The 14,018-nt window shown below is 47.0% G+C and overlaps 1 protein-coding gene across 1 annotated transcript in view; it reads left to right on the top strand.

Moving 5' to 3' along the window:
* HUNK (hormonally up-regulated Neu-associated kinase) overlaps positions 1 to 14,018 on the top strand; it is an 80,627-nt gene that overhangs the window by 36,580 nt on the left and 30,029 nt on the right. Inside the window, exons 3-5 of the mRNA XM_069204041.1 lie at positions 3,549 to 3,604; positions 7,791 to 7,926; positions 12,691 to 12,818. Of these exons, the coding sequence (XP_069060142.1) occupies positions 3,549 to 3,604; positions 7,791 to 7,926; positions 12,691 to 12,818 (320 nt within the window). The remainder of the gene's footprint in view (positions 1 to 3,548; positions 3,605 to 7,790; positions 7,927 to 12,690; positions 12,819 to 14,018) is intronic.

Below are 14,018 nucleotides of genomic sequence, written 5' to 3'. Positions count from 1 at the left end.
ACCGAAAAAACAGACCTTCTCCCCCCGTGCATAAGAACTCAAGTGTAGGAATCTTTCCCACCAGGAAGTTACATCTGGCCCACTTGCTAAATTTTCGGCAGAGCTATGAACACTAGTGCCTGATTCTGAGCTGGTCGAGTACATAGAACTCGCTCGTCATGGCACTATAGACCATCAGATGTCATCATGTCCATCTCTTTCTAATCCTCACCACATTTTAGGGGGTCACTCTCTTTCTTGGTGTCCCTCACCGTAAACCATGCAAAATGCAATCAACTTTTTTTAGTTTAAAGTTCAAGATAGTTTTCTTCTGGACTCAAACAGGTATAGCAGTTTTCCTTTCCTTCACAACTGCAACATTTCTGCAACCAGAATCTCGAATTTCAGTTTTCTCCGAATCATCAGTATCAAAAGATGTTCTTGTCTTCAAAAGAAGAGGGCTGCATGCTTTTACGGGCAGATATGCAGCAGAATAGTAAGGGGCACCTATGCACTTTCCTTGCATCATAGATTCAAATGAATAATCCTGATTTTTGACTCGCTGTCAGGTTCTCATTCCACTTACTGACAACCTCTACTTTCAGGTTTTCCCCTAGTGGTGTGCCGCTAGGGCGGATTCCACTTTATAGTGCTTACCCATGACAGTATTCTACCGTCTAAGTGTTCCTAGGTTTTGCAGATAGGTGTACGGAGGCACAGCCTTTGGGTCATGCAAGCCAACACTGAGGACCACAACTCAAAATACAGTCCATATATCTGGTGATATAACCACCCGTAGATCATAACTTCTGTCTTTCCACCAACCCAGCTGACATGCCCTCTGAAGTGGCCGCACTGTGACTGTTCAACAAAACTTCTAAACACACTTCTGAGGTGCCAAACATGTCTGTGCACTCAAGTTCTGCACTAACCCACCGAGATCTCTAAGGAGTAGCACAAGACACTGCAGCCTGCACCAGAGTAGTAGAAAGGGGTAACAACATTCATACTAGTACAGCAGGAAATATATATTACAGTAGTCATTATTAAAACTCAAGGCATCTAGTGCGGGACTCGCACCAGCCGGTTGAATTCTTTGCATCCGCCTAGGCACTTTCTTGCAAAATAGATACTGTCTTTTATTAATTAAGTAAAGTGTGTGATACCTGACTTAAATTTGATGGAATTCAGATTGGGATGAGGCCTTCACCACACCTTTGTGATCAGAGAGGCAAACATTGAGTCTAGCTGCCAGAGGAGCGTGCCCACGAGCGAGACTGCCTGCTGCAGCGCATGCTGCGTAAGCCAGCGTCCCAAGCGGAGCACCCAACCAAAACAGACTGTGACCGAATGCTGATGCGTTCAATGCAATTACTGTCAGGCTGTCGCCAACGTGAATCCCAGAATGTACCGCTGGAGGAGGAGGGCTGTCGTCATCCCCAGATTTGCTTGACAAAATGCATTGATATCTTCACAGCTAAATGTGCCTAAGATGCAATTACAGAAGCTTCGAGCTGAGGACATGAAGGTGGGGATGAATGAGACTTTGATTACAGCGCTAGCCCATAAGAAACATGCCAGAATCCGATGAGCTGCGTCTTCTGATGGCTCCTGGTACTGAGGAGGCAGCTTTGTTTTTCAAGTGCGCAAGTAACGTGTTACTGCCTGCGATTTGATCTCTTTCCTTCCACCCTATCATTTTGTTGAGGTTGGAAACAGCTGTGCAGCTGGTATAATGCGAGGTTACCAATGCTCTTTCTTTCATTTCAGGAGAAGTCTAAAAAATGTCTACATATGTCATTGTGGCTTGGAGAGTATCTGTAGGTGGAGATGTTTCTGCAATGATGTGGAACCAGAAGAATTTGTAGTTCTGGTTTTGTCCTCTTGAAGTGTGCACAAATCACTATTTATCTCAAGGCTTAGCTAACAGGACATCAAGCTTTTAAAATCAGAGCAAGCCCCCAATATCTTGTCCTTTTTCTGCTTTTTAGACTTATCAACAGTGGAAAATTAAAATGGGCAGTGGAGATCATGTGCCATCATGTCTTTTTTCGCTTTTGTAAAAGAATAATGACGCACCACGTGTGACCCTTCCGGGCAGGCTGATGCTGTGTTGCTGCTTATAAGGTTTAGTCCTCACTACAGTTATAATTTGCTGTATTTCTGACACCTGCACCTCTGTCACACTTCTAGGCGCTGCTTACCAAGGCAAGCAAAGAGCACCTCTGGTCATTCACTCGAGTCACGAAAACACTGCCTTTGTAGGGTCACTGTGCCAACCAAGCACTCCTTCATGGTATAGAGTGCTTCCTCTCCAAAAAATGTCCTTTGCACCACACTTGGAGGACAAGGCTGCTATATAATGCCACAATACCCCTTCAACCACGACTGTTTTTTTGTTTTCTATGCCTCAGAGAAGTTTGAAGTCCACTTTCAGAATTATTTGCGTTCTGGCACCACCATTTCGGAAACTTGCGCATCAGCGCTGGCACAAATAATTTTGGAGTGAATGTTAAATGTTGCTTTGTAATCTTTTATATTAAATAATGAATGCCCCTTGTACTGTCTCAAGGGTGATAAGTGTCAGAGCATCTGAAATGAAGCTTTTCTGTGTCAGGTGTTCACTCAGGTGTTTAGCTTGCATGACTTTGTTTTCTAGTACGTTTTGGGTTCAGGTGTGGTTTGCCTATGCCAGTAATGCCGCTGTTGGTCTACCATCTGCACATGTGTAGCGCGGCATCTGTGATAAAGTGAGGCGAAGGGAAGACCCGAGTGGATTCTCCTTTCACTGAACCTGAGAGGGTGCAGGACTTCTTTCGCCGTTTCATTCACGCCCCTACCAAAGTAATGCTGTACCACCGCCATCAGCCCCCACTCTCCCTGGGACACACCCCACCTTTGCCCTTACCCTGTTGATGCCACCCACCCTTTCCTCGCCCCGCCTCTCAGACGTGCGAACTGCTTTACGTCACTGTGACCTGCTGCACCCTCATTCATCAATGACTCCCCACACTGACTACTTTGACATGATATTGGTCTGATTGTCTCTGCCTCGTCACATCTACATGATCCCTGCCCCCTACAATCCAGCATTTGTGATGGGGAAAAAAAAAACATTTTGATACAAGAATACAAAATGGTGGATCTTTGCACTACCTCCAGGTAAAATGTACTACCAGCTGCACGATCTAGAGATGCTCGTTATAGCGGGGCATTGGGGCTTCAGATTATGTGCCCAGGGAAGCCCTTCAACTTCAGCAAGTGTAAACTGATGGCCGTCCAGTGGGAGATTGAAGTGGAGATTGAAGTGGATTTGAAACCTACAATTGAAAGACTAATTTAAAGGTTGCTCGCCAAATCTTTTAAGGGGGGACATACCATTTTTCGTGATGCCACTGATGTGGTGCTCAACTTTTTGGATGCTTTTGGGGGGGGAGCAGGTTAGAGATGAGATAATGTAAGCAAGGACCAGCTGAATGGTCAGTTTCACAAATGCACATTTCAGATTCAGTCACCTTTTGCTTGTCTGCTGTTTTTTTACGCCATTGTGTCTTATTCTGTTTTCACAGGGACTTGAAGATTGAAAACCTTCTACTGGATGAAAACAACAACATCAAGCTCATTGGTAGGCACCATCTTAAAGTTGAGCGCTATCTAGCCTGTTAGTGCGTTTTTTTACTTGAGTGAAAAACGTAGAATATGGCCCTCGGCAGACAGCCCCTCGGTTCCCTTCCTACGCCTGTCTCAGTCGATAGTCAAAGTACAGCTCACTTAGAGGTGGGCGGTCGCGGGGTGTCTGCTGGTGGAGCCTCGTCTGGCTTTGCCTTTGGACACCCTTCACCCGGCGGCCCGCCAGCCACTGGGCTACCAGGTCTGGGGGTGGTGCTCGCTCGTCGATGCCAGTCCTTGGCGTGTAAAACTCACAAAGGCCCCGAGACGCAGGGAGGGACCTTTCTGCGTGCCAAGATTATTCCTTTTTTTGTTTTACTAAAACATACTCTCGCTCCAGGTGTTAATGTAACAAAAACAACCAGCACGGAAAGTATTTATGTAAGAAAAACAAAAAGCACCCAAAACCAAACAAACATGGCCCACGCGTGGCACTGAAGGGAGAGTCCCACGAGGCAGGCAGGGATGCCACAACATGGAGGCCAGCCTTCTGCCTGAGGACGGAGGCTAAGGCCTTCCTCGGCTGACCTGGCAAGCTGCATGACTGCTTCCAGGCGACCCCCTTACAGACGACCCTGTTAAAACCGAAAACATTTTTGAGAAGTTGAAATGGCATTAAACAGCTATTCAAAGAACAGAATGCCTGGTGATTGGGTTGTGTATTTTTTTTAAAGAAAGGACATAGAAATGAACTTGCCATCTCCAAAGGTTAGATGTGATGTCCTTTCGCGGTGGTAACATCATAGCTCGTCCTGCTGCACTAGCTGCAGTGCCTTGAAACACGTATGAGAAGCCATATTGTAGAGCCGTTTCATTTCCTTCAATTCAAGTTAAGGAACTCGGATTTTATGAGGAGCAAAAAAAATCTACTGTCTCCTTAAGCGAAATAAAGTTCTCTGTAAGCCACGAAAGATGCATTGCCTCTGTCCCGAGCCCTCCTATTCGCATTTGAAAATGCTGACTTAACCTCAAACATTTCAAAAAACATTTTTGAGTAACAAGATATGTTACAAATAAACAGTAGGTCAAGTGGGTCGACACCAACCCACTCAACTAAACAGAACCTCGTACACATAGAAAATTGTGAGATTCCACAAAAGGACGAAGCCTCTGGTAGGCCGGTGGGGCTGAGGAGGAGTCAGTTGTGCGTGGTCTGCCTCCCGCTTGCCTGCCACGGCCCTATCGGCGTTAAGAGCACTATTGTGTGTTCTCCAAGTCTGCATCTGCTCTGGTGCACTGCGGGCCCCAGTTCCCCTTCTGTCACCCATTCATTGCCTTCGTTTCCACCCTGTGTGCATCTGCCCAGTATGCCAGGTCTGCATAAGGGCACGATGACACGTGGGCGTTGTCAGGCAGGATACTGTGCTCGCACTTTCCACCAGCTTGTGCGGCTTCTGTGGCAAGCAGGAAGTACTTGGAGGCCTTCTCTTGATTCCCTGCCAGCAAAAGGTTGTTGTGAAATGAATGGCTCTGAGACCTATTCATCAGAGCGCTATGGGAAAATCTCCACGCGAGAGGCCTGCAGAACCTGAGCAGTGGGCCCCAGGGCGGGGGGAGCGGCGGGGGCGCGTGGCCCACTACGTGCAGGGATGGCGTGCCTGTGCACAGCAGGACTCCCGATCACAAAGGTGGGTTTAGCACAGATGTTCCTGAGAAGAATGTTCGAAATTCTGTATATTCTAGAGCAATCGAAGGAGAGCACCATATGGTACAAATACTGTGTGTGTGTGGGTGGGGGGAGAGGGAGTTAATGGTCTCAGACATCCAGGTCTTTGACAAATCATAGTGTAGGTTCCGTTCATCCTGCCCCCAGCAGCCCCTGCACTTAAAATATATTTTTTTTATACCTACGGCCTCATTTTGCCTGCCGGTTTCAGGTAGGGTGCAAAAGATGTTTCCACTCGATTGGAAAGCATTGGTTCGACGCCGACCGGCCTCTGACATGTTTTTTTGTTTCAGTGTACCTCTCTTCTTGCAACACCTGCAGGAAGTTGCACGGTAACTGGATACCGGGGTTATACCAGTCCGGTGGGAGGAATCGTGGCTGCAGAGACCAGTATTATGGGTATCGTGTTGCAGAAAGAGATTTGTACAATGGGAAATCTTGCCACGACAGCCACCCGGGGAACTTTACCAGGAAGTCTGTCTGCTAAATTAGGCTTCTCCCAAAATCACCTGTATAAAGAGGACGTAATTTTTGATTCTCGTAACGTGACGCAGTCCTACAAGCGAACTGAAACTCCATTCTTTAAAAGTATCTGAGGAGAAGACTTTATAAGAGCAACATCAAACCTCTTGATGTTTTCCTTTTTTGAGTTGTCTGCTGTGACTTCTTCCTCCCCTGATCTGCTCCTTTACCATGATCTAGGAATTGTGGGAAGTGGTACCCTGCGAGGGTAAGATACTACTTCTACTACTCCATCCTCGTCTCAGTGCTCTCGTGAATGTGTTCTACCCCTGGAGATGCGGCCTTGTGCCGCCCATGCCTCACTGATTACATTCTTTACACTTTTCCTCTGTACAGTTTCCCACTGGTGCTCACATTTCTCAGTACTTTTGAGCTCACATCAGGGAGATTTGGCTGGAACATTGGGAAACATTTCTAATCTCTCCTTTAAGATATACCAAAGAAGTGTGATTTCTACCATAGGAAAGAACACAATAATAAAACTCATAAAAAACAGGCACAAATTGTTGTCCTAGGAAACTAGAGGGAGTTGATATGTATGTGCCTGCAGCAGGAGTGCCAGCTTTAGGGCCCATGTGAACGAAGCACATGGCCGCCGTTAATGAGTTCAGCATGATGGCCGACTTCCCTTACGGCACAACTCAGTGAACTTGTACCACCTTGGAGAAATTCAAACCAAACAAACTTTGCCTTCCTTTGAAGGCATGTTCTTTTCCAGTCTTGCTCCTGCCTTTTGCTGACTCTGCAGCCCTTTGTTTTCCCAAGGTCACCACAAGCCGGAAAAGCAAACCTGGCTCTGTTTCTAGCAAGGCCTTGAATCCCCCAGGGTAGCAGGGAAATATTTCAGACTACCACCATGGCTCTGGCTTCAGCGGCTTACACTGTAGAAACAACCACACAAAATCATATTCTGAGAGTTTATATGATGAACTGTTTAAAAAAAAAAAACCTCAACAGAAGCCGTGCGATTATTTATATCAACTTGAGATCATTTAATTCAGATATACATTTCTTCAGAGTTGGATTGTTCATAGATTCACTTGCTTGAATCATTCCCTGTTGTGAGGTAGGGTATCATTTGTAATAAGTGCCAGAAGACAAGTGATAACAGAACACTCATTCAGTATTACGCATATTGTACAGTTTATTTGCCACATTGTGTGACCTAAACTCCATCTCCCCATTAAGATAAACGAAAATATAAAATATTTAAGCTCAATAACTGAAGGTGTATTTAGGCTAAATTAAACATCCTTTTTGTTTTCAGTAAATGTGAAACTGTTTTCTTAATGATGAGGCCAAATGGTGCTCTTGTTCTTTACCAAACATATTTGTGCGTCTATGTGTGAACTAAGGTGCACAAATACAAGTATCTACATGGGTAAATTCCAGGTTTGATTTACAATATGGTGGAATTTATGTGGGAAAAAATCTGTTTTGAGAGGTGTGTTATCGTCGTTCCAGGGTGGGCCCTCGTCTATAACCTGGTGAAAATCTTTAAGCAAGTTTGTGAATATTCACCAACCTTTTTCAGGCATTTTCCCAGCCCGAACATTTTGGTAGATTGACTCTTGTCAGGACTAAATCTACGTTCATTGTGGTATTGGAAAGGGGACATTCTCAAAATTGGGGGTCAGGAAGGAATTTTCAATGGGAAAAATTGAAAGAGCAAATGCGTTTATACATCTGTACATTTCTGTGTGCCTAAATCGATGCTAATACCCTTAGTCCTGGAAATCAGACAGTGATGGCTTCCAGATAATGCTCCAGGAATTCCTTCAGAATTTCTAAAAGAAAGTTTGTAAATGTACTCAAAATGTAGGTATAAACATATGTGCACACATTATTCAATTTCATTTTTATATACTGAACGCTACATGCCATTGTGTTGTCCTTTCCCAATTTGTTCTGCCCTATCGATTTATCACCTGCATTGCTTCTTCTGTTTCTGCAGACTTTGGCTTAAGCAACTGTGCAGGCATCTTGGGCTACTCGGACCCCTTCAGCACACAGTGTGGCAGCCCAGCATACGCGGCCCCCGAACTGCTCGCCAGGAAGAAGTATGGCCCCAAAGTGGATGTGTGGTCAATGTAAGTTTTAAGAGAAAAATCTTGCTTCCCTTTTTCGTCTTGTGCTGCCAGTGAGTGGAGTAGCCTACGAAATGCAAGAAGACACTGCGCATGTTCTCACATCCCCATAGAAATGGCTGCCAGAATAGCATGTGCTCCCTCTCTCAAGAGAGTGCTCGACATGGGGACCACTGAAGCAGGTGATAGGTAAACACAGAATCTGGCTGATGGCGTCACCGTGGCACTAGTCTTACAGGACAGTCTTCTTCCATAAGCGGTCCATACTCTTGTATGTCCTGTTCAGTTGTCTGTAGGAGATATCAAAAGATTATAAGAAAGAGGTCCAATTAATATGGAAGGGGTGCAATACAAGCCCTGCCACCCCAGCCCCCCACCCCTCGTAGCCCAGGCTCTGGAATTCCATCTACAAGGCTCACCAAAAAAATCTAGAACGTTGCTGCTACTAAAACTAAAGGGTCTAGTTGCTGGTAGGAAGCCAGAAACGTAAGTTTAATCAAGAATGAGGACCCTATAAAAAGCGGTAGTCCTGAACTCAACTCACATAAAAAAAAAATCAGGATGTCACTAAGTACCAGCAGGCCAGAGACTTATGTTCATTAAAAATAAGGGAGACAAATGCTGATAACTGGCCAGAACCCTACTATCATTAAAACTGAGGCCCTACAAAGTGGCAGCCAAAACTGAGGGGCCCAAATCTGGCAGGAAGCCAGGAATTAAGTGTAATTAATTATAAGCGCCCCCACAAAATAGCAGCAAGCCTGAACCACACTGGCACTAAAACGTAGGACCCACAAAGTAGCAAGAGGCCAAAACTCCACTGACACTGATGGCCACGCGAAACGTAGCAAGCCTGAACCTCTCTGTCATTTAATCTGAGGACAACATAAAGTACCTAAAGGCCAGAGCCGTATTTTCAATAAAATTGCGGGGCACAGACGGGTACAGCCAGTCGGCACGCCAGATCCCCATTTGCATTAATACTGAGACCTCAATATAGTTACAGGGCTGAACCCCACTCCCTTTTAAAGGGGGTATTTTAGGGGAACTAGCATATTTTTGCAGGAGGGTGCTGTTATTTTGTTGCACACCACTGGATGACGGGGATTCGTCTTAATTTCATGGGGCGTGTTTCTCAATATTCAGATAATTGGCGAGTAGCTCAGACTAGCCCTTGCTGTGTACTCTCGTGTCTCGGGCTCCAATCTGCAGGCAGTGTGCGAACTACGTAAGTTGGCCAACATGCTCTTGAGATGTGCAGTCTTTTGCAACTTACTCAACACCAGCCCTACATTCTGCCCCCAGACGAGACATTGCCCAGTGACCAATTTAGACTGTCGCATCGGTTTGGAACATAATCAACCCGCTAGAATTACTTTTATGTGCATGTTCTGCAAATCTGTATGTTGCTAGTGCTCGTTCTGGTTCTTTTGGGGACTTTCTTGGCCCCACTGGCATAACATTTGATATTATTTTTTTAATATGCATGCTTTTTCTTTGCACCTAAATGCACTCGTGGCTCTGACATGGTTTGCGGCCTGCAGGTCTTCCCTGCGGCGCCTGGGGTTTACAAACGTCCCCTGACTGCAAAAAAGCGGGAAGAGCTGAGAAAGCAACGCCGTCGGAACATTCCCACTGCGATTATGTACCGCAGCGCCACGAATAGCTGTGCTAGAGGCCTGTTTGGAAGTAGACAGCCTGGGCGTGGGGTTTTTGTGTTTGTTTATGTTGTGGCTTGGTCGCCCGGGAGCCGATGTGCCACAGCGCAGCAACCACTGTGTGTAAGATTTGACAGGCCACTTTTTCAGATTGGTGGGCACAGTTTGTTTCAGAAATAATCGGGCGCCTTCTTTGTTGGATTGTGTCCCCTTAGAAGGGCTTTAGAATGGCGTCACGAGCCCTTCTATCAGCGTGGAATATGCCTCTGCGCCAGAAGATACAGTCGACATTGTTTCAGTATCTTACACATTTGCTTGTCTCTCACTCCCAGGGCTCCTTCCACAGACCCCACGCCAACCTTTCACCTACTCTCTAAAGAAGTTACCCAATAGGTGGGGGAGTCTGTTTGCCTGAGATGTGTGTAAGTGAGATGCCAGTTAACTGTTCACATATGTTTGGATGAGTTGGTTTTAGCCGACTTGTTTACATTCTACGGCAGTGACATCACAAGCAGTCAGCAGGATGTAAGCAAACCTCGTGGCAATTCCGTCTAAAGCAGATTTACATGGACTGATTCATAGAGTAACTTGACCCCTCTGCATATGGCGGAGTCCCAGAGATTCCCTCGCCTCGAGAGATACCTACTCTTTCGTACCCGTACTCTGCCCGCAAATAACTTTTTTTTTTAAAGCACAGCAGGGCTGTGGTCCGGGCTGATCTTGAAGGCCCTCAGTTATCACTGCGGGACTCAGGCCCGTTGCCATTGTTCGAGGCTCTCAGTTGTACTGACTGTGGGGGGCGGGCTGTTGCCATTGTTCGAGGCTCTCAGCTGTACTGACTATGCGGTCCTGCCTGCCTAATTATCCGAATCTGTCAGTTGTACTGACTGTGGGAGTCCAGCCTGCTCCTTTGTTAGAGGCTCTCAGTTGCATTGCCAGTGAGGCTTCCGCCTGTTGCATTTGTCCGAAGTCCTCCTTTTTGCTGACAATGGGGGTTTAGCTCGTTGCCATTATCAGAGGCCCTCGGTTGTACTAAAACAGGGTGTTTGGCCTGCACCATTTGTACGTGACCCTCAATTGTAAAGACTAGGGCAGGCTTCTCCAACGAATGGCTCGCGAGCTACTGGCAGCTCTTCGGTGTGCAGCCCAGCTTACTAATTTAGATGCTTTTGCTAGGTTGAATTAATATATGTATACCAAAATTGCAAATGCGTGTATTTTCAGAACTCATAGCTAATGTTTTGAGAAAAATGATGCTTTGTAAATTATATTTAAAGATGGTATATGTGAGTGATTAATCATATAGCATCAGAGACACTTCCGACTCATATTATAATCTTGGTACCAGGAATATTACCGCTACGGCTACGTTGTGCCCCAGGTTGTGAGTCTAGCAGGAGTTGCCTTGTGTAGCTGTAGGCCTGGATCCTTGTTAAGTGGGACTGGCTGGAGCCCGTAGTGCAGGTCGCCCTCTCGGCTCAGGGCGACCGTCCCTGCGCCTCTCTGGGTGCCTCGAGGACACACAGCGCTAGGCAGCTGGCCCTCTCGTGGAACGCTTCATTCTGTGCCCTGCGGCACGTCCCCCAGCCCCGGCACTCACGTTTCCTCAGTCATAAAGCGTGCGCATGGATGCCGAGCGATCTTTGCAGCGAGACGTCCGCTTAAAAGCAGCGCCGTCCATGTACAGGTAGTCGCACAGTAGTTTGAAATCTCTCACGTGGTATTTGTTTTTACAACTTTTGAGTGTTCGGTAAAGGCTCCTTGTATTGAGTTTTTTTTTTAAAGACACACACACAGTTAACCAAAAACGATCCCCGGGGCGCCGCCTGTATTTTGTCTGACACCTGCTGTCAGCATGAATCCCTGCTTCTGGGTGTGAAGCTTGGAAATGGCGCCTTCGAGGACAGGCGCGGGCGGGTCTGGGGGAGGGGGAGCTGCGCGGGCAACCGGAGGCGCGTTTCACCGGGTCCGCACCGCCAAGCGGAGGGCTCCCTGGTTCTCAGCGCTGGCTTCGACGGAGCATCAGTCCAAACAGACCCTTTGTCTCCGATATACTCCAGTGGGGTTTGTAGCCATCCCCTTAGACCACTGGCCTTTTTAAACAACGTGGTTCAGCCCCGGCTGGAGACCCTGTTGCCTCTTAGCTCAGCTGTGTATATTTGTCTCACTTCATGCTTTTGGGCGAATCCTTCCGCCTCCCGTAGAGCGCATGCATTTTAATGTACTAGGGACTATTTTACATAACGTGCCACCCTCTCTCTGCTACTTGCTGTCAACGCATGCACAAAAGCACACTGGCGCATACCTGTTTTTTACATGCTTTAACATTTAAAGCCAGAATTATTGTATTTTGCCGATGTTAATTTATTTTGGCGAAGCACAGACGATGCGGGTGCAAAGGCAGACTGGCATATAGAGAATCTCTGATTTTGCAAAAGGCAGGTCCCCGACTAAGGCTGAGAAATATGTATATGTGACTGCCTCTGCCTCAGACATGACAGTCCTTTAGAAGCACCAGACTGACCATATGGTCCTGCTCCCCCCCCCCCAGGCCAGGCCGCCTGCCATACACACAAGATATAGAAAAGATTTTCCAACATCAAACTCATTTTACACTCAGACTAATCTCACAAACCACTTCGCAAGTGAACATTGAACATCGAACAACTCTACTGTCAGCCCCGCACACAATCTCCAACACCTAATAGACACAGTTGAATGATGACTCGCCAGATACGGATTGAGAAAGCGCCACGAAGCCCTGTTAATGGTAGTCCGGTGCTGGGCATGCAAACGCCCGCCAGTAACTTAGGGCCAGATGTAGAAAGCAGTTTTGCCCATTCTGTGTCTATGGGAAAATGTGTTCGTACATATGGCCCTTAGCTAGGATGTGGAGGGTGGTTTGGAGGCTGCTAAGTGTTGGGCCCCTGAATAGAAAGATGCTGGTCCCCGCGCCCTCACACGTGCAGGAGCCCTTCAGCCGCCCGCCTGCCCCATCCCCTCGCTGCCCTGCGAGTCGTAGCTCCCACGTTACTCACCCCTCACGCCTCTTAGACCCTGCATGCGGCCCAATCATGCAAACCTCATGTTTCTTCTATTACTCTTTCAGAGGAGTGAATATGTTCGCCATGCTGACCGGAACGCTGCCGTTTACCGTGGAGCCATTCAGCCTGAGAGCGCTGTACCAGAAGATGGTGGACAAAGAAATGAACCCCCTGCCCACCCACCTGTCCCCAGGTAATCATCCCCACTGCTTGGCATGCATTCACTGTCTGCCAGCGGCAGTCTCTCCTTTCAGCTGAGGTGAAAGCACCAACGCTGGATGCCAGAGAGAGAGAGTGCACTTTAATCTGCATATGTTTGTGGCATTGTCTTGTGTTACTGTGACTCCACTTTTATCATTGCAAACACCATAGAAGTATATCTCCTATCTCTCTGTGGTGTAGCAGATGCTTAACAAACTGTAGTAAACACATTAAAAACATGTTTAGGTCTGCGGTTAAATACCTTTAGCTTTCTCAAGCCGAATACTTCTTGCTATAGTACAGGTAGAGGGCTTTGACGCTATAGGCCCAAAATGACGGATATCCTCCACCTTATTACAACTACCATCACATGTAATGCACTTTTAATAAGGCAGATGGGACATCTCTCACGTTTGTGACAGAGAAACCTGTCTGCCAAGCTCCAAATCAGGACCCATGTCAGCAGCATTCCTGTCCATCAGATAAATTGTCTCATGCTATGGGATGGGGTGCCTTCGTCAGGCTAAAGAGTATAAAAGTGCAGGTGCTCAGTGCACCTACTAAGAAGTGCAGGTGCTTTCCCATTACAAGATCTTCACCCCAGCTGAGAGGTGCTGGCCGTCCCCTTTTAAAATTAAGAAGTGCAGGTACTCCGTGCCCCTTCTGAGAAGTGCAGGTACTCTTCCATTACAATTATTGCACCACCGCTCAGAGATGCAGGTGCGCTCCCTTTCAGATTAAAAAAGTGCAGGTACTCAGTGCCCTACTGAGAAGTGCTGGTACTCTTCAATTACAGGTAATGCACTTAGGCTTAGTGGTGCTGGTGCACTCCCCTTTAAATAAAAGCATTACTAGGTACTCAGGGCCCCTACTGAGAAGTGCAGGTACTCTTCCATTACAAGTAATGCAACCTGGTGAGAGGTATTGCGCATTCCTTTTGAAACTAATGAAGTGCAGGCACTCTGTGCCCGTACTGAGGAGTGCAGGAACTCTCCCAGTACACTACTGGTCTCAGGCTGAGAGGTGCTGGCCGTTCCCTTTTAAAATAAAGAACTGCAGGTACTCATGTTCCCCTATTGAGAAGTGCTGGTTGCACCCCTGCAGAGAAGTGCTGGTTGCAGCCCTACTGAGAAGTGCTGGTTGCATCCCTACTGAGAAGCGCTGGTTGCACCCCTACTGCGAAGCGCTGGTT

Source organism: Pleurodeles waltl, chromosome 8 (genome assembly GCF_031143425.1).
Source record: "Pleurodeles waltl isolate 20211129_DDA chromosome 8, aPleWal1.hap1.20221129, whole genome shotgun sequence".
In the NCBI taxonomy this organism is placed as follows: Eukaryota; Metazoa; Chordata; class Amphibia; order Caudata; family Salamandridae; genus Pleurodeles; species Pleurodeles waltl.
This window is presented reverse-complemented; position numbering and strand designations above follow the sequence as displayed.